At 53.0% G+C, this 27,119-nt stretch overlaps 1 protein-coding gene across 5 annotated transcripts; it reads right to left on the minus strand.

The window, feature by feature from the left end:
* Positions 1–2,373: 2,373 nt before the first annotated feature.
* SDSL (serine dehydratase like) lies at positions 2,374–26,800 on the minus strand. Of its 5 annotated transcripts, XM_080822097.1 has the most exons (10): positions 15,146–15,191; positions 14,092–14,163; positions 13,843–13,966; positions 13,542–13,735; positions 13,271–13,310; positions 12,465–12,604; positions 9,531–9,619; positions 8,623–8,850; positions 4,302–4,426; positions 2,374–3,237 (listed from the first exon to the last, which is right to left on the minus strand). In XM_080822097.1, the coding sequence occupies exons 4-10, from the start codon at positions 13,713–13,715 to the stop codon at positions 3,044–3,046; spliced, it is 990 nt and encodes a 329-aa protein (XP_080678223.1). In that variant the 5' UTR covers positions 13,716–13,735; positions 13,843–13,966; positions 14,092–14,163; positions 15,146–15,191; the 3' UTR covers positions 2,374–3,043. The 5 variants fall into 5 exon arrangements, 4 of the variants coding, with proteins under 4 accessions (XP_080678223.1, XP_080678221.1, XP_080678222.1 ...); XM_080822095.1 differs by lacking the exons at positions 13,843–13,966; positions 14,092–14,163; positions 15,146–15,191 and adding exons at positions 18,267–18,448; positions 26,700–26,800; XM_080822096.1 differs by lacking the exons at positions 14,092–14,163; positions 15,146–15,191 and adding an exon at positions 18,267–18,331 and having other exon boundaries at positions 13,843–13,906.
* Between the last annotated feature and the right edge of the window lie 319 nt (positions 26,801–27,119).

Here is a 27,119-nt window from a genome sequence, read left to right on the forward strand (position 1 = left end):
GCAGGACTTGTCAGAGACTTTATATGAATATGTGGGAAAAGAGCACAAATTGCTTTGATTCTGAGCTAAGCAATCGGGAGATCTGTTACACTGGGCTCGAGCAGTGGCTGCCTCCTTTCCATAGAGCAGAAGCTCTCAGTTTGCTCCAATCCCCACCATTCCCCAAAGTCTAGCTCCTTCCCTGCCTCTCTGCAGACACCTAAGTTTGATATGGGGCTAGTGATGAGATGTTAAGTCCCAAATGCAAAAATGGGAAGCATTACACACTTGGAGGGAAATCAGATAACCCTCACTTAATGGCACTATTCCCTCATAAATACACGAGTGTGTGCACTCTCCCACAGGCACACACGTGGAACAAACATGCGTGCATGCAGGGTCATGAGCACACGGGTGCACACACAACCACACACAGACGACTGGGCACACGAAGCCTCAGTTGTCATGTCCCCAACGAGAGGGTCCCCAACAACCTGCCACTCCACAGGTACGGAGCTCCATGTCCTGCCTTGTACGGGTCCTGCCCAAGTGGGGAAGGGAGAGCAGTCGTGGTATGACCCTGGGCCCCCTCCTCCCATCCCACCTTGTCTGGATTCCCAGGCTTGAGGCTGGAATAAAGGACTAGATGGAGGAGAGGTCTCGGGAGGCAGGGTGCTGGAATCAGCTTGCTGAGGGGACAGAGGAAAGCCAGGACCCAGGACAGGGGCCCCAGCAGGGAGAGGGGGAGGCTGGGCGTGTCCAGACAAGTCACACACACCTGGCGGCCCAGGCTGCCAAGCTCTCCGCACAGCCCTGGACAAACACAGAGACGCTCCTCCTCCCAAGACCCCTGGCTGGGCTCCCCGATACCCCCACGGAGCGGTGTGAGAGGGCAGAGACAGAAAGTGAGGGTCCCTGTGCCCGTACCCCGATCTGCGAGACCAGGCCATGCCATCTTTGCATGGCATCCACGGCCTCGGCTTCCACCACCCGTGTCCTTGCCCTCTCCCTGCGCCCCCGCCCGGCCCTTGGCATTCCTGGGGTGTCAGCCAGGGAGGGCTACAGTAAGGTCATTGGCGGGTGTTATCTGAATGGGGTCAACAGGTCCCTCGGCTTCTTATCTCTGGCCGGCTGGGACCAGGAAGGGCACAAACAGCAGCTGACGAGTCTCCCGGGAGTGCGGCCGAGGGCAGGGCTCTGACTGGGAGACAGAACACCTGGGACTGAGGTGAGCTCTGCCACCACCTGCAGGGAGCACTCAGCTGCTCTGTGCCTTAGTTTCCTCACTTGCAAAAATGAACGTTAACAGGATCAACCACGTGGGTAATTGCGGTTGATAAGGCCCATTTGCACGTGGCAGGTACTCCAGCCGTGAATACATTCTGGCTCTTCCCCACCCCTCGTGGCTGGGGAGAAGCGCTCAGGACATAGTTAAGAACCAACCTTGACTGACATATGCCAGGACCGTAGCAAGAACCTGCAAACCACCCATTTCAGAGATCAGCACACTGAGGCTCTGAAGCAGAGCTTCGCTTGCTCAAGGCTGGTGAGGAGGAACGGCGTCGGGCCCGATTCTGGCTGAGTCCTCTGCTGGGGCTCTCTGCGCCCCCTCTATTCTGGGGAGCTCACGCTGTAAGACTCCAAGGAAATATTGCTGGGCCCGGTGGCTTCGGGAGGCACAAAGCTGAGAATGGAGGGCAGTGTCTGGGGTCCAGGAGAGAAGGGGACAGAGGCAAAGGGACGTCACTGCCGCCCTCAAGTTCTCCTCTTGAGAGAGGGAGGTGGTGCCTGGCACGGGCAACAGCCTGGGGAGAGGAAAGGAGGTGGGAAGCTCCAAGTGGGCCCCCTCCAGCACAGAGGTGCAGCCTGAGGCCCAGAGAAGGGAGAGCCCTTGCCCACGCACACACAGCCTGCAGGAGGCAGGAAAGGGGGCCCCGGGGGAAGGCCTCGCTATCTACCAGGGGCTGTGATGCCTGGTAGACTCCACACTCTGAGCCTTGTTTCCAGCAAGGCAGTGAGGGTTGGATAGGGCTCCCCAGTGCCAAGCTCTCGTGGGTCCTAGCCATCTCTGGGACCTCAGCACGCCCCGAGGTGGGGTAAGGGCCGGCCCCCTCCAGAGAAAGAGCCAAGGGAGGCTGGAGGGGCAGGGCTGGGCCTCCCCTGCCCTGAGCCAGGCTTCCCCATCAGAGACACTTTGCTGCCCCCTGGTGGCTCCAAAAGATTCTAATTTCCCCTCTGTTTTCTAAGAGATTCTTCCCATGGGGGAGAGGTACCCAATTCCAGGACCGGCACCCACCCTCCTTGCGACCCACAGGTGAGTCCAAACCCATCTGTCAGTCCCGCTTCCTACCCCAGGGTCCATCACCACTAGCCAGCACACGAAGAAGGCTGAGGTCCGAGAAATAGAGCCATATTGAAAATCACAGGGTTTGAGCCAGGCTGGGCCACGTGCCCGCCAGGACATCCAGTGGGTTTGGTCACCGTCCTGTGCCTCAGTTTCCCCATCTTTAGAACAGGGATGATATAATGGTTTCTGCTTCATGGTGCCTTTCAGAACATTAAAGAAGGCGATGAGTGGAAAGGTCTTAGAAGAGTTTCCGGCACGTACAAAGCGCTAGAGAAAGCAGGTGTTACTGTCCTTGCCCACCCAGGTCTGAGTACAGCTGTGCAGAATGCCCCCTCCTCCTCCTGGGCAGGTACCCCAGGTGAGGGAAGCCCTGCCTGGAGTTCAGCACGACAGGACTGTCTCAGAGCTCCAAGGTTTGAATCCTTGGCTCTCTGGTCCCAGCTGTGTGATGGAGAGTCCCTTCACGCAGGGCCAGCCTCAAGGTTGCTGGGGGCCTTCTGTGAGCTTGCGGAGCCGGAGAGATGGGACCAGCTGGAGTCACAGCTTCATCTCGGAGCGTTTATTGACTAGGTCTGCGGGGGAGCCAAGGGAAGCATTTCAGGAGGGCTTCCTGCAGGAGGCAGCTGGCACAGAAGCACGGAGCAGCTTCCATGGCCATCCATGAGCACAGAGGCCCCTCAGCCAGCTACGGGGGTGTCCATCCCAGACGAGGAGCCGTCAGCTCTGACCCAGCTGGGCTTTCAGAGCCTGCAGTGCTCCACTATCAATGTTGTTGCCTCCACACACAATGACCACGACTGAGGCCAGGGACGGGTGCAGGCGGCCCTCGGCCTGGAGCCTCCCCAGGAGGCCTGAGTAGATGACAGCCAGAGGGGCCCCGCAGGCAGGTTCCACCAACATGCGCTCGTCATCTGCCCGGAGCAGGGGAACGGAGTGCATGAGAAGAGAGAAAGGGAAGAAGAAGCATTTAGTGCTCGGTAGGCTCTGGGTACCACAAATCCACAAAGCCAGCCAGCCAGCCAGCCAGCTCACAATCCATCATCTGCCTGACCCTCTCTCCATCCATCAATCTGACCACCCATCCCTCCATCCATCCACCTTTCATCTATCTATCCATCCATCCATTCCTTTATCCATCATTTGGCTGTCTGTCTGTCCACCCATCAGTGTATCCATCAATCAATGTATCCATCTATCTATCCATCCATTCATCCATCATCCCCTATCCATCATTTGACTGTCTGTCTGTCCATCCATTAATGTATCCATCAATCAGTTCATCCATCCATCCATCCATCCGTCCATCCATCCATCCATGCATTCATCCATCCATCCCCTATCCATCACTTGACTGTCTGTCTGTCCATCCATCAATGTGTCCATTAATCACTGTGTCCGTCCATACACCCATCCATCCATCCATCCATCCACCCATTATCTACCTTTCCATTCACTCATACATTCACCCATTCATTCGACAAATATTTATGGAGCACCCACTCTCTGCCAGGCCCTATGCTAGGAAGGCCCTGGGGTTACCGCAGTAAAGAGGACACGCAAGCCCTCGCCCCCACGGGGCTTGCATCTAGCACGGTAGATGAATAACAACCAGGCAGCTATGAACAGAGGCCATGGGGAGTCTCCAGCCCATGAGGGATGACAGTGGAAGATCGGAGGAGGCGCCATTTTGTCTGAGTAGCCCCAAGTCACGTGAAGTCGGCAGGAAACATGGCCTGGGGTGGGGGTGGGGGGGCGTGGCCAGCAGGAAGCAGAGCACATACAAATGTCCGGAGGCTAGAGGCAGCACGGTGGCTTCCGGCCCCACCCTTCCACAGGCTCAGCATGTACTTGTCGCATAACTGGTGCACACCCAGCCCTGCGGTAGGCACTGAGCATACAGACAAGACAGAACACCCAGAGACCCAGGGTCTTCAGAGGTCCCCGAGCCTGGGGAGGGAGGGCAAGGCTCACTCACCTAGGAACTGCTGCACAGCACTCACAGCTTGGCTATCCTCCACCACCTCGGAGACGATGTCTAGCTCCTGCGTGCACGCCAGGGCCCTCGCAGCCACGGTCTTGGCACCCAGGCTCTTGGCCACGCTGTGGGAGAGGGCAGGCGGGGCAGGGAGGGTCGGGGTGTGGGGCAGAGCTGGGGACTCCTTGGGCCTCCGCCCTCACAGACCCAGCCCTCTAAGCCTCAGGCCCCCTTCCCGTCCTACAACGGACGGGGGCTCAGCCTCACAAAAGCCCAGCACACCACTGGCACAGAGGCAGTGGCCCCAAAATTGGGCGCCCCATGAGGGACCAACAAAGGCATACCACTCCCTCCAACTCTGTAACCGCGACGGTGGCCGTCCTTGCACAGACCCCAGAAAGCCAAGCATGGAAACGGACTGGGTTGTGTCTTATTCATTCATAGCTACTTATCATGTCTATACGATAACTAATATTTATTGACTATCTACCAGGTGATAGATGCATGTGTTTCCTCTCTTAATTCTCGTAATCCCCCCTTGGAGTTAGAAATGTATGAGCTCCGTTTTCTAAGGGAGGAAACTGAGAGGCTCAGGGAGGTTAAGGAAGTAGCTCAAGGACACACAGCGAGTCTGAGTGTAGCAATGTGGATTGAAATCCAGGCAGTCTTGTTCCAGCGTCCAGGCTGTTTATCTCTGTGCATGGGATGGCCCACCTGCCGGTTCCTTCCCAAGCCGGGCAGTGTTTCAGGCCCGGCAGAGCCTTTGGAGAGCCCATCAGAACCGGCCCTGAGCCCCGAGGGGCCGAGAGCCCAGAACTCAGGAGCCAGGCTGCCTGATTTCAAACATGAGCCCCGCGCTAGCAGGGGGACCTCGTGAAGGTCACGGCACCTCCCCAATCATCAGCTTCCCAAGTCTGAAAACGGAGGTGACGACCGTCCCTTGTTCACGAGATTGCCATGGGGGTGGAGTTCCAATGTTTGGAGTGCATAGAAGAGAGCCTGGTGCATAGTAAGTCCTTTGGAAGGGCTGGTGGTGGCTATTACCAGCGCTGTTACCAAGAACAAAGTCAACAACAACGGCCAGGGAGAAACGGGCCCAACTACAGACCCGTCATTAGTGGTCACCGGAAGGGAGAGGGCTGGGGCGGCGGGGGGCAGGGAAGGGGGGCAGGTCTGGGCAAAACAGATAAAGAGGATGAAGAGGAACAAACTTCCAGTTATAAAATTAATAAGCCACAGGGATGGAACGTCCAGCCCAGGACAGAGTCAATAACACGGTCGTCACTTCGTGTGGTGACAGCTGGCGACTCCACTCCTGCTGGTGAGACAGCAGGATGCGGAGGCTTCCCGGATCGCCACCTGGTAATGACCAAAATGAATATGATGTTTTAGGTTGACTGGAAATAGTCGATTGTAAATAAATACGTAAGAACAAAGTCTGGGAGGGGAAAGAGAATTAAGCAGATAAACAGAGGGAGACTGTTGGGAGGGCACCCTCCCTGAAACAGAGGCGTGGGGCCAATCTCCCTGGGGTGAGAGATCCCGGCCGAGAGGAGGGAAGGGGAGGGGCAGGAACATTCTGGGCAGAGGAAGCAGCATGAGCAGAGGTTGGTGGCAGGAAAGACGTGACCCAGCCAAGGGGCGGGAAGACAGGCCAGCGGCTGGAGTGGGGCTGAGGGGGAGTATGGATCTGGGCCTGAGAGCCTGGGGAAGGCACCCCTTATGCAAGCAGGGGGTGGGGGGTGAAGGGTCCCGTAGGTCAGCAGCAGAGGAAGGACGCCCTGACCTGCCGGGAGACAAAGGACTCGGGGCAACGAGGACGCTCAGCAATACCACGTGTAGGGACGCAGCCCAGAGAAACGGACACGTCATCCACACGCAAAGGTCCCTACAAGCAGCAGCACAACTCCCCATAGCCCGAAACCCAGACAGTGCAGCCACTGAGGGAGGGATAGGCAAGATGGGGTCCGGCCACACGGGGAGTAGTATTTGGCCATAAAATGGAATGAAGTGAAGACGACAACACAGATGAAGCCAAGAGACATGAGGCTGAGTGAGAGAAGCCGGACACAAAAGGCCACGTATCATATGACTTTATCCAAATGAAATGTCTCCAGAAGGTGAGTCCATAGGGACAGGCAGTGGGGCAGTAATCGCCAGGGGCTGGAGGGAGAAGGGACTTGGGGACGGGTGATGGAAATGTTCTAAAAGGGGGGCGCCTGGGTGGCTCAGTGGGTTAAGCCTCTGCCTTCGGCTCGGGTCACGATCTCAGGGTCCTGGGATCGAGCCCCACATCGGGCTCTCTGCTCAGCGGGGATCCTGCTTCCCCCTCTCTCTCTGCCTGCTTGTGATCTCTCTCTGTGTCAAATGAATAAATAAAATCTTAAAAAAAAAAAAAGGAAAATGTTCTAAAAGGGATTTTGGTGACGGAGGCACAACTCTGAATATACTTAAAATCACTGAACTCTACCCTCTAAGAGGACGGATTACATGAAACATGAAGTCTATCTCAATAAAGCTCCAAGCAGAGCCAGGGGATGGAGGAGCGCTGTGACAGCCATCCAGGGGAGCACTGCTGCCCCCGGGTGGGGACAAGGGCTGGACAGGAGCTGGAGTCCAGTGAGAGGGTGGACAGAATTCCCAGCAAGGTGACTGTCAGGGGGATCCGGTCAGAGCCCCAGGCTGGAGAGTGATGTCATTTACAAAAATGGTCAATCCACGAACCTCCCTTAGTGCTCCACTGTGCCGGGCTCTGAGGGACGTACGAGGGACTCAGAGCTGAACAGCCAGTCCCCATCCTCAAGCCCCTCCTTCCCAACTAGGGGCCCAAACCAGCCCATCCACAAGCTCTTTCACAGCTGAAGAGTGATGCAGAATGTCTTTGGGGCCTTTGCATATGAGAAGCAACTGCCCAGCTGAGCCCTGGAGGATTTCATCAATGTAGGAGGGACTGGTATTTCAGGTGCGAGGGACAGGAAAGTCCCCGAAGTTAGAGGCACAAATAATTTTCAGGGAAACGCAGCACAGAGACACTGGAGGGTGAGTGGCGTCAGATAGGAGTGGAAATGGTACCAGAAAGACATTAAAGAGACTCGTATGTCCAGACAGAACTGTCCTTGAAGCAAAGACTGTTTCTTTAACTGGCCAGCCAGAACCTTGTATACAATAGGTGCTTAATAGAGATGACTTAATAAGCTGTTCTGATTTCAGCCACCTTGCTGTCATACACCATGATACGGTTAAGTTCCAGCACTTAACCGTTTAATAAAATAGGGGCAGAGCTGGTAATGGTAGAGGGTTGAATCGTGTCTCCCTTCAAATCCACGACCATACAGAACCTCAGAATACGATCTAATTTGGAACTAGGTTCTTTGCAGATGGAATTAGAAGATAACGTCACACTGGATTAAACTGGACCCTAAACTCAATGACTGGTGCCCTTACAAGAAGAGGACAGACACACAGAGAAGAAGGTCACATGAAGACAGAGGCAGAAGCTGAAAGAGACCTGAGGGAGTGTGGCCCCGCTAGCTCCTTGATGCCACCCTTTTAGCTTCCAGAGCTATGAAAGAATGCATTTCTGTTCTTTTAAGCCACCTAGTTTGTGGTCATCTTTATGGCAGCCTTAGGAAACTAACACAGCATCCGTGAGGATGGTTGGGGTGATGATGATGAAGGATGTTAAGATGACGCAGGGTCTGGAGGCTGGCCACTCTCTATTAGTTAGTTAGGTGGTTCATAAGAACTTTTCCTCAGTTGAATTAAAATTGGTTACCTAAAGTAACAAGGAAAAAGTTCTCTAATGATATTGCAGAAAAAAAAAATGAAACCATGTTCATGATAGATCATATGAACTAGAAAAATAGAATTTAGGAAGGGTACGATCCCAACTTAAAAATATATGATCAATTCATTCATTCATTCCACAAACATCTGTTGAGCACCTACTATGTGCCAGGCTCGTTTCACTTGTATGTAACTATGCATGCATAAGGGGAAAACAAAGATTGGGAAAATGTAACCCATTGTTCATCTTTGGATGGTGGAATTGAAGGCGCCATTTTGTTTTCTGTTGCGTATGGCTTGCCTGCATTTTCTAACTTACCTGCAAAACACTTAAACTGCCTTTGTAATGATACACACCGTTACTGAAACTTAAATGAATCATATCCTTCATCTACATTTTTGGCATTGCCTTCTGACATTACTGTGGTTGGAGTCCTAGGGTGAAGTTGAGTCTCTTGGGTACTCCCTACCTCCACTGGTAGGACAGCAACACTCCCACCCCCAGCCCCCACACGTGCCCCCAGCCCACACCTACCTGGTGATCTCTGGCAGTGTGACTAGCCTGCCTGCCTTGATGGCTGCATTGAAACAGTGCGCCCCTTGGGTCTCCACAGCGATGATGGGCACATGCTGCCAGCCCACTTCTACCAGGCCAGCTGACACCCCAGCCAGGAGCCCTCCACCCCCTACTGCCAGGACCAGGGCCCCCGGTGGGGTTCCCAGGGCTGCTTTCAGCTCTTGCACCAGGCTGGAGTGGCCCTCCCTGGGGGAAGGAGAAAGCAGGGTGAGGAAGGCCCCCATTCCCAAAGGTTGACGTGTACATAAACTTTCCTCATCACCACCCCATTCCCCATCCACAGCAAGGGGAGAAGAAACCCTGCAACCCTTAGCTCGCTCAGCGTTCATCCATTCAGTGTATTCATTCACTCTTTCTTTCCCTTCCATCCACCTCCCAGCCATGTTCTCAGACATTATCCCATTTAATCCCCTCCACAGTCTTGGAAAGAGGCAGCGTTAGTGTGTGTGCTTAAGAGGAGATGAGCATGTCAATTGGCATCCAGCAAGTTCTGGGCCTGGGACCAGCTGTGTGATCTCAGGCAAGTTCCTTGAGCCCTCTGTGCCTGTGGAATGGACATCAAACTCCCACCTCGAGGGCTCTGGGGAGGATTAAAGGGAGAAATGCGTCCCAAAGGACACTGAATAAGTAGGACTGACTATGGCCATTTCCACTGTACACATGTGGAAACTGAGGCATGGGGAGGAGAGATACTTTGTAGAGTCACAACTCGCAAGTGACAGAAGCAGGGTCTGAACCCCAGTGTGCCTGCCTTCCGAGCCTCTTCTCCTCTCTAGGCCTCAGTTTCCCCTTCTATCCAATGGAAGGACCCCAACTCAAGGAAGGTCTGGGCCCTGAGCTCCATGGGGGAGGGGCAACAACCTTACCAGATCAGGGGGTGGTCAAACGGAGGGACGTTCACCCAACCATCCCTCTTGGCCAACTCTTGCGCCTTCAGACTGGCCTCGTCCCAGACCTAAAGAGAAACGAGGGCCTCAGGAGCCCCAGGAATCAGACCGCTCTGGAGGCTGGAGCAGAGCCTGAGGTCTCCTGCATGGCCCTAGGCTCTGATGGGCTGGGGAGAACCCTAAGGGCGGGACCAGAGCTGGGGTGGGCCCGGCAGCCTCCTGGGTCAAAGGCGGAGGCTTCTGGTCGGGTAAGTAGATGTCATGTGCTTTTCCACAATCCCAACAGGCTGGCTGCAGTGTTAGGGGAGGGTGAGCTCCAAGGCCAGCTAAGCAGTTTTTCTGCTTCTAGCCAGCCAATAGGGGAGAAGTCCCCTCAAATGAGAGCCCCAAATAGCAACTTGGCCACTACAGATGGTGTCCATGAAAACCAGCGATCACCCAGTGGATGACCTGCCAGTTGAGTTCAAGCAGCCAGAGGCAGCCCGGGTCTTAACAGACCTACGTGGACCACATCAAAGGTGGGTGCACTTGTCTCATGGGCTTGGCATCTGTGGCAGAAGTCCACGTCCCCACAGCCCAGCACAGAGGTCACTTGCAGGGTATTTTCTGGCCAGGGGAATCTGCGGGGCAGTGGGCAAGGTAAACTTCATTGCCAAGGGGCAGGCCCTCTGACCCTCCCTGTGTGTGTCCTCCACAGGAGTCCCGAGTGCGGACTGAACCCCAGTTGCCCACAGAGATGACTCCCAGACACACCACTGTGAGCTTTCTTCCCTTCCCTGTCTCATTTCTATGTCCTCACAATCTCTGTAATCACCTCTCAAATAAACTACATGCACCCCATTCCTTGTCTTAGGGTCTGCTTCTGGGGAACCCAAACTAAGACAGGATTTCAGAGGGACCCCCGCCCTGGCCAATCCCAGCAGAAGCTAAGTAACAAATAACAGCCACTCCTCCAAGGGACAGAGGGTGACAAGGGGGCCGGAGGTCGCCTTTGCCTATCCTCTGGCCCCCAGCAACACCCTCTCTGGGCCCAGCCTGTGCCAGGGAACATGGAGAGGACAAAGAGATAGTCTCTGTCCACGAGGAATCGCCCGTCGAAATGAAGAGACGGGCCTCATTCTCTGGAGTTATTGTTAGCGCCACTCATCGGCTTCCTGCCTCCCGTCCACGGCCTGAGAGCAGCCAGAGTGAGGGCCCACCGTGCCCCTCTCCTGCTCAGACTCCTGCCATGGCTCCCCATTGCCCTATGCCAGCTTCACCTACAAGCCGCCCTGTCCGCCGAGGGGACTGTCCCCCTCTCCGGCCTCACCTGTCACCCCTTCCCCCAGGGGCCAGACCACAGCAAATGGAATGCACCAGGCTCACTCCCATTCCAGGCCTTTCCAGGCTCCTTCCTCTGCCCATGACCCTCTCCCCAATGGGAGGACTTGTATTTCCCTTTCAAGATAACACAGGGGACCCTTCTTGGGGAGCCTTTCCTGGATCATCTCCCCAGGTCTGAGGCACAGGACCACTGCTCAGTTCTCTCCCCACTCCCTCCATTAGAATCACATGTCCTCGCCTTTTGTCAGGCGACCGCTGTTCTTCCTACCAGGGGCCAAAGTCCACTTCCTCACCTACACTGATGTAGGTCCCAGCCATGGGACTTTGGAGAAGAATACGTCCCAGGTGGCCACCAGTCCAGAGGGATGTGGGGGACATGTATGCAGAACTTAATCCTGCCTGCAGCCTGGCACAGAGCCACCCTGGCCCACTCACAAGCCCACGAACAAGAGAGATTGGGTTTCTCATAAGCCGCTGATATCTGGGGGCTGTTTGTTACGCAGCACAATCTAGCAGCAATAGCTGATTAAAGCAATATGTTTTCTCTGTTCTTCGTCAGGGCCGTGTTCTTCCCATCACAACAGTTACTGCAATCTCTTATCACCATCTGGTTATCTGTGTGTCTCCCCAACAACACTTGAGCTTCATGAGAGTAGAGACCATGTCTTACTATCTCTATATCCCTAGCTCTAACCTAGTACAGACATATAGTATGAGTTGGAAGGAAGGAGGGGAGAAAGAAAGGAAGGGAAGGAGGGAGAAAGGTGTTGGGGGGATGGATGGATGGATGGATAGATGTTAGACAGATGGTTGGACAGATGGATGGACGGATGGATGGATAGATGGACAGAAGGATGGACGAGTGGATAAATGGGTGAATGGATGGATGGACAGATGGACAGATGAATGGGAGAGAGGAAGGGAGAGAGGGTGATCGATGGGAGGACAGTCGAATAGATGAAGAAAGAGAAGAAAGAAAGGAGAAAGCAAGGAAGGAAGCTGGACACTAAGTATTTGCAGACCAGCTTCCCAGTACCATGGTATGGCTTTTTAGTTTTAATTTTAATGGTTTAAAAAAAATCTCTTTTCCAGGGAAAATTTTTTCTTCCTTCTAGGAAGGTAGAAGGATTACATGTTTGCATCTCTGTTTCTTTGGCAACAAGATGAATCAACACTATCCCTGGTGGTGGGCACCTTTCATTATTGGGGTGGTCTCAGAATGAGAAATGATGCCACCATCACCTTTCTTTATACTTTTTGTCTCATCAAATGGCAAACATTTTTAAATGAATAATACCAAGTGTTAATGAGGCTATAAGGAGACGAACACACTCCTGGTCCCTGAGTTTCCTGTTTCTCCTGGGTTCATGCAGGGGAAGTCTTCTCAAGGTAGGTAGAGGCAGGAGGTTCCCAGGCCTCCATGTACAACATGCCTCACTCCCACGTCTCAGCTCAGCCAGAAGACTGGGCTCCGGGCATTGTTCATTAAAAAAGGAAAGAGAAAAGCAGGGAGCTACCCTCTCCTAGGGTTGAGGTGGGGGTAAAGGGAAGAGCCCACCCCAGCTGGCTTCTCCTTCCTGGGGTCCTTACCTTTCCAGTCAGCTGCACCTCAGCCCCCTCACCCTGCAGCCTCCTCACCACCTGCAGGGAGGTGCCCTCGGGGAGCACAATGGTGGCAGGGATGCCCAGCTTCCGAGCAGCATAAGCAGCCGCAATGCCTGCGTTGCCCCCTGTGGACGCAACAGAAGGGGGTGCCATTGTTTTAGCCTGTTAACACACCATCTTCTTTCCCCCTCCATTTCCTTTCGTGGGTCACTCCTTCCCAGTACTCATATGCCCCACCTTTGAGTTCTCCTTCTGGTCTCAGAGGTGGATATGTGATCTAGATAGACTTAATCAGAGAACTAAAGCCCTTAACCCATAATTGGTTCAGGGATGAGTACATGAGCCAAGCTAGGTGAAAAAGACCAAATCATGGATTGAGGACAAACCAACAAGAAGGGATTGCTTCCTATTCACTAGGGCTGACAGGATGATAGGAGGCAGGCCTAGAATTCCCGATGGCCATCTTGCTGCTATGAAGTCTGTGTGAAAATAAAGCTAGTATAGAAAAAAAGACAAGTCAAGGGAAGAGAGATACAAAGGAGAGCTCCTGGATCCAGCTATACCTGAAAGCCACTTATCCCAAGAACTTTCAGTTCTTGGGGCCTGTAGCTTAAACCTGTATGAAATGGGTTTTTGTCACTTCGGCTATGAGTCCTGAATGTGGGAAGAGGGCTAAAAGAAGATACATGAAGTGGTCATCTTGAGGGGGTTGAAACCTGGACATTTACTGCAGCTCCAGTCAGCTCTTCCTCCCCCCAATGCAGCCCTGAGGACCCCGCCCTGAGGGTCACCTGAGGAGCACACCAGGTGTCTGCATCCCTTCTTGGCCACCTGGGAAGAGAAGGAATGGGGTTGGGGACTGACCCAGGGAGATGTCATAGAGCCTGTGTGTTAGTTAGTCCCTTCCCAGCCCACCCCGACACTCCTCGCCCCTTATCCAGCCCCACCCATTTGTACAAGTTTACTTCTCCCCTCCTGCCCTCACCCCTAGCCAGCCAGCATCCATCTCCCCGCTCCTCCTTCCCGAACCATCTCGCTCCTCCCCTCCTGCCAACACCTTACCTCCTGGCAGAAATGCCCAATGCCCCGGATCTTGAAGGAGCCAGACGGCTGCACATTCTCACACTTGAGGAAGACAGTCGTGCCTGCCACCTGGGAAAGCGCCCAGCTCTCCAGCAGAGGAGTGACTGTGTGGAAGTGCTCAGGGTTAGTGCAGCCTGTCAGAGAGCTCTCCATTCCAGCAACCACTGGGAGGCCTACAGGAGAGCACAAAGGCGATAGCCTGGGCAGCTCTGGCAAGAGTCCCCTTCCCCAGGGTACGGGGGATAAGGAGAAGAGCCTCAGCTGGGCTCCTTAGCCTCACCTGGCTACCAAGCTGTGAGACTCCAGGAAAGTATCTGCAACTCCCCAGGCCTCAGTTTCCCCATCTGGACAAAAAGGTTTGGACTAGGGACTCTTTCATTCTGTAACTGTGGCTGCCCACAGGGCTGGGGGTGTAGAACATGGCCAATACTTGGTGATGAATGAATAAGCGTGGGAAAATTCATTCATTCATTCTTCATTCATGCATGCATGCATGCAAAAAAAAAAAAACCTTTTACTGAGCACCTACTATGTGCCAGGTGGTTCCATGTTTTGGGGCGCACAAGTCGGAGGCAGCCCCTGCTTTGCCAGAGCTCACATTCTAGTTGGGGAGACAGAATCACACAATTTCAAACAGGGGTGATGGGGGTGGGAGGCAGTGTATTAGCAAACATGGTCAGAAAGGGTCTCTCAAGAGAGAAAAACTTTTTAAAAACTTGAATTATAGAGAATTTAAACATAGCAAAATATCGAGAACTCTCTAAGGAACCTCTGGTGTAACCCTCATCACTCAGCTCAGGCAAGAGCTCGTGGCCTGCTTTGTTCCATCCCCACCTGTGCCCACCTCCCTCCCTGTACTATGCTTTTTCCCTCCTTTATTCTTCTTATTATATTTTCTTCCTATACTACTTCATCTGTAAATACTTCTGCATGGATCTCTAAAAGCAAAGAACTTTTTATTTTATTTTTTTTTAAAGATTTTGTTTATTTATTTGACAGAGAGAGAAATCACAAGTAGGCAGAGAGGCAGGCAGAGAGAGAGGGGGAAGCAGGCTCCCTGCTGAGCAGAGAGCCTGATGCGGGACTCGATCCCAGAACCCTGAGACCACGACTGGAGCCGAAGGCAGAGACTTAACCCACTGAGCCACCAAGGCGCCCCCAAAGCAAAGAACTTTTTAAACAATATAACCATATGGTTTCACAACTGTATACATTTGTGTAAACTCATTGAACTCTTATTCAAAGTGAACTATTTTTTTTTAAGAGAGTAAGAGTGAGCAGGGGGGAGGGGTGGAGGAAGAGGGAGAGAGAGAGAGAATCTTAAGCAGGAACCACACCCAGTGTGGAGCCCAACGGGGATCTCCATCTCGCCACCCTGAGATCATGACCTGAGCTGAAATCAAGAATCAGATACTTAACCTACTGAGCCACCCAGGCATCCTGGGCTAATTTTATTTTATAGAAATCGTATCTCAGTGGTGCTAATTCTTTTTTTAAAAATAATGTCATCACAATATCATGATCACATCTAAAAATATTAATAATCATCTCTCAATATCATCAAATATCTGGTAATCGCTCACCTTTCCGGATCGTCTCACTAAATGGGACACATGGTTGGTCTTGCAGTCAGTGTTTGGGGTTTCTAACAATTTGGATCAGGATGCAAATCGGATCTGAGAGTATCGGGTTGGCTGAGAGGGCTTTGAATTCTCTTTTCATCTGCAAGTTCTCCAAGGGGAATGTTCGAGAGGAGTGACAGCAGGGAGCCCAGGGAAAAGCATTCCTCCAGAGGGAAGAGCAGTTGGAAGCACCTTGAGGGAGAAGTGAACTCGGGCTATTGCCAGTGCAGGGAGAAGTGATGGGGCACAGGAGGCGAGCAAGGAGAGGTGGGCAGGCCCTTGGGGAACCTTCTAGCGGTCAGGAGCTGGGATGTTATTCTAATTACGCCTGCAAGGGGAAACCGTCGGGAGGTTTGAAGCAAAGGCACAGTGAGTGAATGACCCCGTGGGAAAAATCAAGAAACAAAAAGGGAGGAAACGGTAAGTGGGGGGAATAGAGGGGGTTTTTTAAGGAGCAAATGCAACCCATCTTTGGGGGGCGGAAAAAGCATGGAGCCACGCCCTGCAGTTCCACTACTGGCCAGTAGGAGGAGCGCTGCAGCCTCCCCGACCCTCCAGGGCCCAAGCTGCTTGCTCTCCTTTTCTTAGTCCTGGCTATGCCCGCCGCCCCACGAGAGGGTTCCAGATCTCCTGCCTCTGGATTGGACTCCAGGGCCCTGGTTGGGATGGCCCTGAGGTTCCCCAGGCCCGGCAGAGTCTAAGCCACCCCCACCCAGTTGCATCGGGGCACTGGACATGGCACTGAGGGAGAGACACCAGAGGGTCCCTCAAAGTCAGCACACCTCAGCCTGGGCCTCACCTCGGCTCTGGGCTTAGGGGGTCAATCAGGGACCAAAGTTAGAAACCAGCTCCGTATTTCTAGCTGTGTGACCCAAATAAGAGTCTCAACTTCTCTGTGCCATCGTCCCTTCTGCTCTATTCTATGTCAGACATCAGCGGAGTCCTCTAGAGGCACCATCTCTTTGGGGCCTTCTAGCCATGCAGGCATGCTTACCCTTTCTCCCACATGTCTATAGGGCACCCGCGAGGTGTAGGCCCTGACCTAGGAACTGGGGATACCAAGGTGAGCAAGACAGACATCTCCTCTTGGAGCTGATGGGGAGATCAGCATTCGACAAATAACTGTATAGACAAACAACATAATCAAAAATGGTGAAAACTACTAAGGAAAGCACACATGCAGGGAGTCTTAAAGAGGAGAACTGGGACACTTGTTGCGGATAGAACAGGAAAGGCAGGAAATGACCATTAAAACTGAGACCTGAAAAATGAGAATGAATTAATCATACAACAAACTAGGAGAAGAGTTTGGGCGTCACGGAATCACCATGCGGACACCGTGAGGCCATACAGTGAAGGCATCGACTCCATGCCTGACCTGTAACAATAGCTAATAGTTGTGTGGGACCTACTGCCAGCCAGACACGGTGCCAAGGACCTCGTATACCATCTTGTATAATCATTACAACAACCTGGAGATAGGTTCACTTATTAGCTCCATTTTATAGATAATGATGCTGAGGCCCAGAGGGATTAAGTAACCTGTCCAAGGTCACACAGCTGGAAATGGCACAGCCAGGATTCAAACTTAGGCAGGGCACTTTGGCATCTGTGCTCTTAACACCATGCCACATTTTATCTACAAACTGCTGCTGCTGCTAGTGATGGTGATGGTAGCGGTGGTTAAAGGTATGAGCATTTCCTCTTAATTGCCAGTCGTCCTTAGGAGCCAAATGCCCCTGGCTCGGCCCCCCAGGTTCTCCCAGCCCTCTGGGTTACACTAAAGGCCCACAGGAAAACAGCAGGCTTGTCAAATGAGCAAGCCCCAAAACTTCCTACAGCCTCATCAAGCCCAGATGCCCATAAGGGCCCAGGCCTTACAGACTAGGGTGAAGGGCCGAGGTGAGACTGTGGCCTAGGGACAGCATGTGGCCACCGCTGGGGCTGAGGTGGGAGCCCTGGGCCCTCCCTCTTGTGGAGCAGTACAGTGGGAAGCCTGGGGCTTGGGTTCAGGTCCCAGCAAGCATGACCTTGGCCACGTTACCTTTCCTCACTGGGCCTCTCCTGCTGCCTCTATGAATTGGGCTCAAGGACCATCTACTGTTTCTGCCTCTTTGTCCCTCAGGCTTTTCCAGAGGCCACCTGGGTGACACTCTCAGCCAAATCCCTGATGCCAGGGCTGGCGGTGATGTGGGGAACAGAGGCAGAAGGAAATCATTAAAATTCCTTACCTACGGACAAGCCCTTGAAACAGACAGAGTGGCTCTCCCCTGGGGACTCAACTGCCCTCACCTTGAGGTTTTGCTAGGGACAATCCTGGCCTGACCGACCCCCTACTCCAACAGGTCCAACCAGGATCCTGTAAGTCTACTTTAATAATTCCTTTACGAAACTTTATCTCTAAACCTCCAAGATAGTGTCAACAATCATTCCCAACCAGATGACCCACTGATATACATCTAAAGGGTCTCACGAGAAGATTTTTATTACTGGTAATAAATAACCTTTCTCCCAACAATAGCTAGCCCCTCAAGGTCCTGGAGACCTTGCCTCCAAAATTCCTTAGAGACTTACATCATCCCTAATTCCCTCTGTCCTCACCCACTGCCGAGTCCACCCCTACTCTGCCTCTAAAAACTCTGACTGTAATCTGGGTCGGGGTCCATGTCCCTATTCCGCTGTGTCGGGTATACTTGGGCCCAAGCTTAAGCTTGTCGAATAAACCCTCGTGTGATTGCATCAGTGTTGGCTCCTTGGTGGTCTCTCGGACACGAAAACTTGGGCACAACATTTGGAGGTCCCACCGAGATTTCAGAGACCCCCAGGACCCCAACCCGGAGGGTCCTGCGCCGGCTGGTGAGTGCACTCGTTTTCCTGTTTGCGCGCATACTTTCTGGGAGCTCCAATCTGCATTTTCACCTGTAGGAATTCCAAGCAGTATCTGGGTCAACATTGGCTTAAGATGACACGCTGGCGGGCCGTCAACTGGGGGTCTTGGGAGACGTCCCTTGCCCCCGCCTGGAGGACAAGATCCTCATCTGTGGGGAGAGTCGGCTGTCATTGGGGTCGGATCCTCCCTTACCTTACTTTCAGTTTTGTCTTCGCGGGCGCGCCGGCTCGTTGGTCTGTGTGAGTGTGTTCTTGTTAATTGTCGTAAGTGTATTTGTCTTGCTGTGGACTGAGGGCGTGATGGGACAGACACAGACAACCCCTCTGTCTCTGATGATTGACCACTTCTCGGACGTCAGACAGAGAGCTCATAACCTGAGCACAGATGTACGAAAGGAAAAGTTTCAGACCTTCCGCATGTCTGAGTGGCCAGCTTTTAATGTCGGATGGCCCCGGAAAGGAACTTTTCAACTGCCCATTATCTTACAGGTTAAGGCCGTCATCTTCAGAGAAAAACCACACGGCCACCCTGACCAAGTACCTTATATCCTGGTCTGGCAGGACATGATCGAGAATCCTCCCTCCTGGCTTAAACCTTTTCTCCCTCCCAAAGCAGGACCTACATCTGAGATCCCAGCCCTGCGGAACCCAACTCCTAAGTCTGACAAGAAAACGGAGTCCAAACCCAAGACTCCGCTTTCCCCAGTCCTTCAGGGCACTCCCACGGAGGAACTGATTTTTCCACCGCCCTACCAGGTCTCCCCCCATCCCTTCTGCCCCTCTAGCAGAAGCATCGGGGCTGCCGAGGGAGTGCCGCTCCCCCTCCCAGATGGAGGGGCCCCCATGCGCGGGCCGGCAGCAGGGACACATGGACGGACCCATCAGGCAGCCCCAGCCCCAAACCTGGGACCGGCCGATTCCACTGTCCTTCCCCTCCGCACCATGGGACCCCCCCCCCGGATGAAATGGGGGGATAGCCGATGTTACATTCTCTTCTACTGATTTACACAACTGGAGAACCCAACATGCAAAGTTCTCCGATAACCCAAAAGATCTGATTCTTTTCACCCACCAGCCACCTGGGATGACGGTCAGCAGCTCTTACGGGTTCTCTTTACCACTGAGGAAAGAGAGTGAATCCAGGTGGAAGCCCAGAAGTCCATCCTGGGTGACGACAGACAGCCAACTCAGAACCCCGATCTCATAAATGTAGCTTTCCCCTTGTCTCGCCCCGCTTGGGACTACAACTCGGCAGAAGGTAAGGAGAGACTCCGGGTCTAGCGCCAGACTCTAATGGCAGGTCTCAAGGCTGCAGCACACAAGCCTACCAATTTGGCCAAGGTATATGATGTAAGACAGGGTAAAGATGAGAGTCCGGTGGCATTCCTAGAAAGGATCATAGAGGCGTTCAGACAGTGCACCCCTATGAATCCAGAGGCCCCAGAAACCAGAGCTGCCATTGTCATGGCTTTTGTTAACTAAGCCGCTCCGGACATTAAAAGGAAATTGCAGAGGGTAGAAAGACTAGGAGAAAAGAGCCTACAGGATCTGATAGTGGCGGCAGAAAGAGTCTACAATAACAGAGAGCCTGGAGGAACAACAGGCTAAGATAAGTGACCGCCAGACCCGGAACCTGGCTAAGATCCTACTGGCCGCAACCACAGATGACCCACATGAAAAACAGAGACGTCTCAAGAAGGTGGTTTCAGGAGCAGGTAAGGAGGACGGCCCCCGTCGAGAACGCCCCAAACTGAATAAAAACCAGTGTGCTTATTGTAAGGAAGGAGGCCACTGGGTAAAAGATTGCCCCAACAAAAAAACAAAGGCTTTGCTACTATCCTGGAGGTCGAAGATTTAGACCACTAGGGGGGTCGGGGTTTGGCACTCCTCCCCTAGCCCAGGGTAACCCTTAAAGTGGAGGGGCAAACGATTAAATTCCTAGTAGACACCGGGGCACAGCACTCTGTCTTGCTACAACCTCAAGGGAAATTGACAATTAAGACCTCATGGGTACAGGGGGCCACAGGCACTAAACAATATTCATGGACTAACCGAAGAACAGTGGACCTCGGCATGGGCCAGGTATCGTACTCCTTCATGGTCATCCCTGAGTGCCCCTACCCCTTGTTAGGCCGGGACCTACTCCCCAAGATCGGAGCCCAAATTAGTTTCCACCCTAAAGGGACAAAGGTTCTGGATAAAGAGGGGCACCCGATCCAGGTGCTTGTCATGAACCTCGAGGACGAATATCGTCTTCACCAAATGCCTCCGGCACCAATGACGGACATTGACCACTGGTTGCAGGAGGTTCCCCAAGCGCGGGCAGAAACCGGGGAAATGGGACTGGCCCAACATCGGCCAGTGATACACACTGAACTAAAGCCAGGGGCAGAGCCAGTCAGGGTCTGCCAGTACCGATGCCTCTCACAGCACGGACGGGCATCACCCCACACATCCGGCGACTACTAGACTCGGGCACACTGCGGCCGTGTCAGCTGGCATGGGACACTCCCCTGCTGCCGGTGCGAAAGCCACACTCCAAAGATTATAGACCGGTCCAGGACTTGAGGGAAGTTGACCGATGGGTGATGGACACACACCCTGTGGTGCCAAACCCCTACACTCTCCTCTCCACCTTGCCCCCGGACAAGACTTGGTACACAGTGCTAGACCTAAAGGATGCCTTTTTCAGCTTGCCCTTGGCCCCAAAGAGCCAAGACCTCTTTGCTTTTGAATGGGCGGACCCGGAGAAGGGCATCAGTGGCCAACTCACCTGGACTCGACTACCGCAAGGATTCAAAAATTCGCCCACCATCTTCGACGAGGCACTACATGAGGACTTAGGTGAGTTCCGTGCCAAGCACCCTAATCTGACTCTATTACAATATGTAGATGATACCCTGTTGGCAGCAGAAGACCAGGAAACATGCCTACAAGGCACCAAGGATTTGCTCCAAATGATAGCATCTCTGGGATACTGGGCTTCAACTAAAAAGGCCCAGATCTGCCAAACGGAGGTGAGCGACCTGGGGTACAAACTGAGAGATGGACAAAGGTGGTTAACAGATGCACGGAAGGAGACCGTCATGAGGATCCCGCAGCCTCGAAACATCCGCCAGGTGCGTGAATTCTTGGGGTCGGCTGGGCTCTGCCGGTTGGGGATCCCTGGTTTCGTGGACATAGCCAGGCCCCTCTACGAGGCCACAATGCAAAGACAGGGCTTTGTATGGACTGGGGCCATGAACAAAACCTTCAATGACCTTAAGCAAACCTTGCTTTCGGCCCCGGCACTCGGGCTGCCTGATGCGACTAAGCCCTTCCACCTTTACGTGGATGAAAATGAAGAGGGGTGGCGAAGGGAGTCCAAATTCAGTACATGGGCCCCTGGAAGAGGCCGGTGGCCTACCTCTCAAAGAAATTAGATGCCGTGGCCGCTGGATGGCCTCCACGCTTAAAAATTATTGCTGCAGTGGCCCCCACGGTTAAAGATGCAGATAAGCTGGCTATGGGTCACCACCCCACATGCCATTGAACAAACCACCCCCGGGCGGACGGATCAGCAATGCCCGCTTGACCCATCACCAGGGCTTGCTTTTGAGCCCTACCAGAATCTTGTTCCAGGCGCCAACAGCCTTAAACCCAGCGACACTGCTCCCTAACCCTGACTGGGAACCACCCCCCCCATATGACTACCAAGAAATCCTGGCTCAGGTGCACGGAGTCAGAGCCGATCTCCAGGACCGACCACTGCTGAATGCAGATGACACCTGGTATACAGACGGCAGTAGCTTTGTCGGGGAAGGCATCAGGTATGCGGGGGCAGCTGTGACCACAGAGACAGAGACTGTCCGGGCGGAACCGTTAGCAGCTGGTACATCTGCCCAGTGTGCAGAACTGTTTGCGCTAACCAAGGCGCTAACCATGGGAGCAGGCAAGCGGATAAACATCTATACAGATAGCAGGTACGCCTTTGCCACGGCCCACGTCCACGGAGCCATTTATAGAGAAAGAGGGCTCTTAACAGCAGAAGGAAAGACTATTAAAAACAAGGCAGAAATCCTCGAGCCTCTGGTTGCCTACACTGGCCATTATCCATTGTCCGGGACACCAAAAAGCAGACATACCAGTGGCCGGGGGAAACAGGCTGGCCAACTTGAAGGCAAAAGAGGCAGCTCTTTCCGTGGACCGTGTCTTAGTGACCACACTGCCTGATCCGGGAGCACCGAGCTTGCCAGACAGCCCCAACGACACTGACGCAGACTTACAATGGATTAGGCGTCTGCCCGGGACACAATGCTTACATGGCTGGTGGAGAGCTGCAGATTCCAGCATAATCCTACCAGAGGAACTGGGACGGCGAGTCCTATCCAAAATGCATAGGAGCACCCACGTGGGAACAAAAAAAATGAAAGACTTGGTGCGACATGCAAAGATCACCATCAAAGGCTCCCGATCAAAGATCGAACAGATTGTGGCAAGCTGCCACGCATGACAATTAACTAATGCCACCGCCCATGGATCTAACCCGGGCACCCGGCTCCGGGGGGACCGCTCAGGAGCCTACTGGGAAGTGGACTTCACTGAGGTAAAACCTGGAAAATATGGGTACAGGTATTTGCTAGTGTTTGTAGATACTTTTTCAGGATGGACAGAGGCATTTCCCACCAGACATGAAACAGCACAGACCGTGACCAAGAAACTGCTGGAAGACATCTTACCAAGGTGTGGTTTTCCTGTTAAGATTGGATCAGACAATGGACCAGGATTCGTCTCTAAGGTAACACGGGGAGTGGCACTAGTACTTGGGGCAGATTGGAAGTTACATTGTGCCTCTAGGCCCCAAAGCTCAGGATAGGTAGAGAGGATGGACAGAACATTAAAGGAGACCTTAACTAAATTAGCCCTAGAGACTGGCAGGGATTGGGTGACTCTCCTCCCCTTCGCCCTATATAGAGTACGAAACTCCCCATATAAGATGGGACTTACCCCCTACGAGATCATGTTCGGGCCCCCCCGATATTCCCAATTTAAAACCTCAGATGCTTGCTGAGTTTGATGATCACCGACTCCTTTTCTCCCTCCAAATGTTACAACGAACCCATGAACAGGTGTGGCCTAAGCTGAGGGCCCTCTACGAGACCGGGCCACCCCCAGACCCCCATCGATATCGACCGGGTGACTGGGTGTACGTTCGGAGACACCAACACTAGACACTCCAACCGCGCTGGAAGGGACCCTACATCGTGATCCTGACCACTCCCACCGCTCTCAAGGTCGACGGGATTACTCCCCGGGTCCACTACACCCACGTCCGGCCAGCTAACCCACAGGCCGTTCTCAAGGACTTTGTTCCAGAATGGAAATGTCAGCCCGACAAGGACAATCCCTTAAAGCTAAGGCTGCGCCGTCCTCCCTTACCCCACTAATGTTGCTTATGCCATGTCCCCCTCACACCAGGGCCAATCCCCACCAACCACTTAACCTAACATGGCAGGTAATAAGTGTTTCTAATGCAGAGGTTGTATATTCCCTCTTGAAAACTGCCCCACAACAGGCTTGGTTCCCTGATGTTACTCTTGATCTAAAAAAACTACCTGGGGACACCCATCTCCACAGATTAAGAAGCCAACTATACAAACGACATTTTTATGTTTGCCCGGGACACCTTACAGGAAACCGGGCAAGGCAGTGTGGGGGCCCCCCCACTTTTACTGTGCCAGCTGGAGCGGTGTCTCCACTGGTGAAATTTGGTGGACGGCCCCCTACAAAGATGATTTAATTACTCTTAAAAGAAACTGCACATCGCAGAGCTCTGAAACCGGTAATCTGATCACCCTAAAATTCACAGAGGCCGGCAAACTGGATACAAGATGGCAGGTAGGACTTACTTGGGGCTTAAGAATCTATGACGTAGTAAGACTCGGTTACCAGGACCCGGGTACACTATTCATCTTGAGACTCTCGGCCCAGAATAATCAGGTTAACCTAGGCCCAAACCCCGTGCTAGCACCTCCTCTGCCCAAACCTCAGACAACCCCTATCTCCCCACCGCCCTCCCCTGTACCTACCATGCCGTCTGCATCCAATAACACCCCTGAGGCAGACACAATCACTCCTGTCCCAGCCTCCTTCCCATAAGATCCTCCCTTCCTCAGCCCCTCTCAGCACCCACTTTGGGATCTGATGTTCCAAGCTTACAGGTTCCTCAATGCAACCAAGTCCAATGTTACCCGATCTTGCTGGCTCTGCTATGACATCCAGCCTCCCTTCTAGGGAGGGAATCATGATGTTGGGTCATTACAACATAACCTCCGACCCTAATGCCTGTAGATGACATCAAAAGACTCAAGGACTCACTTTACAATCAGTGTCAGGTCAGGGACTCTGTAGAGGCACCCCTTCACCCCAACACCAGTCCCTATGTAATGAGACAAGACCTATATCTAACTTAGGCTACCACCTACCTCCCCAAGACGGTTGGTGGGCATGTTCTGCAGGCCTTACCGCCTGTTTTCAGGGTCAGATTCTAAATCAGACAAAGGGTTTCTGTGTGTTAGTTCAGCTACTTCCTAAAATTATCTACCGCTCAGATGAGCAGGTACTTTAGTGGTTCGATGCAGGTACCCACAGACGGGATAAAAGAGAGCCCATCTCAGCTATCACCATCGCCATGCTGTTGGGAATTGGGTTAGCAGGTGCGGGGACAGGTATAGCTCCACTAGCCGTCCAGAACTCCCACTGTAACAGTCTCAGGGCAGCCATCGATCGGGACATAGAACGGATAGAGACCTCTATTTCCCACCTCCAAGACTCCCCAACATCTTTGTCTGAGGTTGTCCTTCAAAACAGGAGAGGACTAGATTTAATCTTCTTACAACAAGGGGGGTTATGTGCTGCCTTAAACGAGGAATGTTGCTTCTTCACTGACCACTCAGGAATAGTCCGAGAATCTATGGCAAAAGTCAGAGAAGGTTTGGCTGGACGCGAACGGGAACAAGAACAGCATCAAGGTTGGTTTGAACCATGGTTCCCCATGGTTAACCATGGTTAACCACGGTTAACCACCTCGCTGTCCACCCTAACCGGACCCCTCATTATCCTCCTTCTCCTCCTTACCTTCGGGCCGTGCATTATCAATAGATAAGTTACTTTTGTCAAAGACAGAGTCGGTGCAGTTCAGCTCATGGTACTCAGACAGCAATACCAACCACTGGGCTTTGTTACTGAGGCCACCTTGGACCCATGATTGGGTCCTACCTTAGGTTCCTCTGAGAGGGGGAAATGTGGCGGCCAAGAAAAACAAGGCTATACCCACCTCGAGTCCAGCCCTGACATAAGTGCAGCCATCTTGACGTTCCAGATTATCACAAAATATTTCTTGGGTTCTGACCTACTCAAGTTAGCATTTTAAACCGTCCCTCTCTCCTTTAATGATTGATTTAAACTCCTGGACTGGAAAAGGGTGTTTTGTCAAATAGCAAAAAAACTTACTGGAGCTTCATTTTCTTTTTGTTACACTAACCATGTTTTGTGGTTTTCTCCCATGTCACCTCACCTGACTTCAACTCCTCCGCCGTCATAACTTCCACAGATGATCCTTTCCACTTGGGAAGATCACCTGAGCAGTCTCCCCTGGACTCAGCTGCCTCCGTCTTTCGTAACTCCCCTACACACTCCCCAACTGACCAGTGTTGACCCGAGGAGGTAGGGACAACTCTACGCCCCTATTCAGCAGGAAGAAGTTACAGAAGATGAGACCTTCTACCTTCAACAACCTTAAAGATTTAAGGGTCACAATTGTTCAGGGGGGAATGATGTGGGGAACAGAGGCAGAAGGAAATCATTAAAATTCCTTACCTATGGACAAGCCCTTGAAACAGACAGAGTGGCTCTCCCCTGGGGACTCAACTGCCCTCACCTTGAGGTTTTGCTAGGGACAATCCTGGCCTGACCGACCCCCTACTCCAACAGGTCCAACCAGGATCCTGTAAGTCTACTTTAATAATTCCTTTACGAAACTTTATCTCTAAACCTCCAAGATAGTGTCAACAATCATTCCCAACCATATGACCCACTGATATACATCTAAAGGGTCTCACGAGAAGATTTTTATTACTGGTAATAACCTTTCTCCCAACAATAGCTAGCCCCTCAAGGTCCTGGAGACCTTGCTTCCAAAATTCCTTAGAGACTAACATCATCCCTAATCCCCTTTGTCCTCACCTACTGCCGAGTCCACCCCTACTTTGCCTCTAAAAACTCTGACTGTAATCTGGTTCGGGGTCCAAGTAAACCCTCGTGTGATTGCATCGGTGTTGGCTCCTTGGTGGTCTCTCGGACACGAAAACTTGGGCACAACAGCAGAGTGCCCAGTCCTGCCCCTCTGGCAAGTGGGACCGGCTGCCCCGCCATCAGAGTCCATGGCACCCAGCCTTCTTCTCCAGGGCACAGACCACAGAGCACCCTGAGTTAAATCACTGTTCCTGGGAAGGTTTTGCACCCATACCCTTCACTTTCTGTCCGCTCATCCTGAACCTTGACCCAGAAGCTTCCAGACGGCCCTACACTCACATTCACACATGCACACAGATCCCTAGAGGCACCATTTGGTCCCAGGCCCTCTTACCTGACTGCCTAGCAGTCCCCAGACCCAGCTTGGCTCCAGCCGGCAGCCCACCAGCCTGCCCGGTTCTTCCCAGCTCTTCCCAGCTTCCCCCAACTTCCTGTGGTCTTGGCCCCTCCTCCCGCGTTAAAGGGACAGCTCCACACTGTCCCACTGTGAAAGGGGACAAAGTCAACTTTCGCTGGCTCCCTGTGCGCCGTCCATGGTCCCATTTGACCGACGAAGAACCAGGCTCAGAGAGGGAGACTCACTTGGCCAAGGCCACCCAGCCAGCGAGAGCCACCCTGGACCACCTCTTCCGTGACACAGACATGCCCAGATCTTCCTACTCCGGGGCCAGGGCTTGCCCTGAGAGTCAAGCCATCACCCCTGACCACTGTCAGGGTCAGCTTAGGGCAAAAGCCCAAAGAAACAATGGTTACC

Source organism: Martes martes (assembly GCF_963455335.1).
Source record: "Martes martes genome assembly, chromosome: 13".
NCBI classification, from domain to species: Eukaryota; Metazoa; Chordata; class Mammalia; order Carnivora; family Mustelidae; genus Martes; species Martes martes.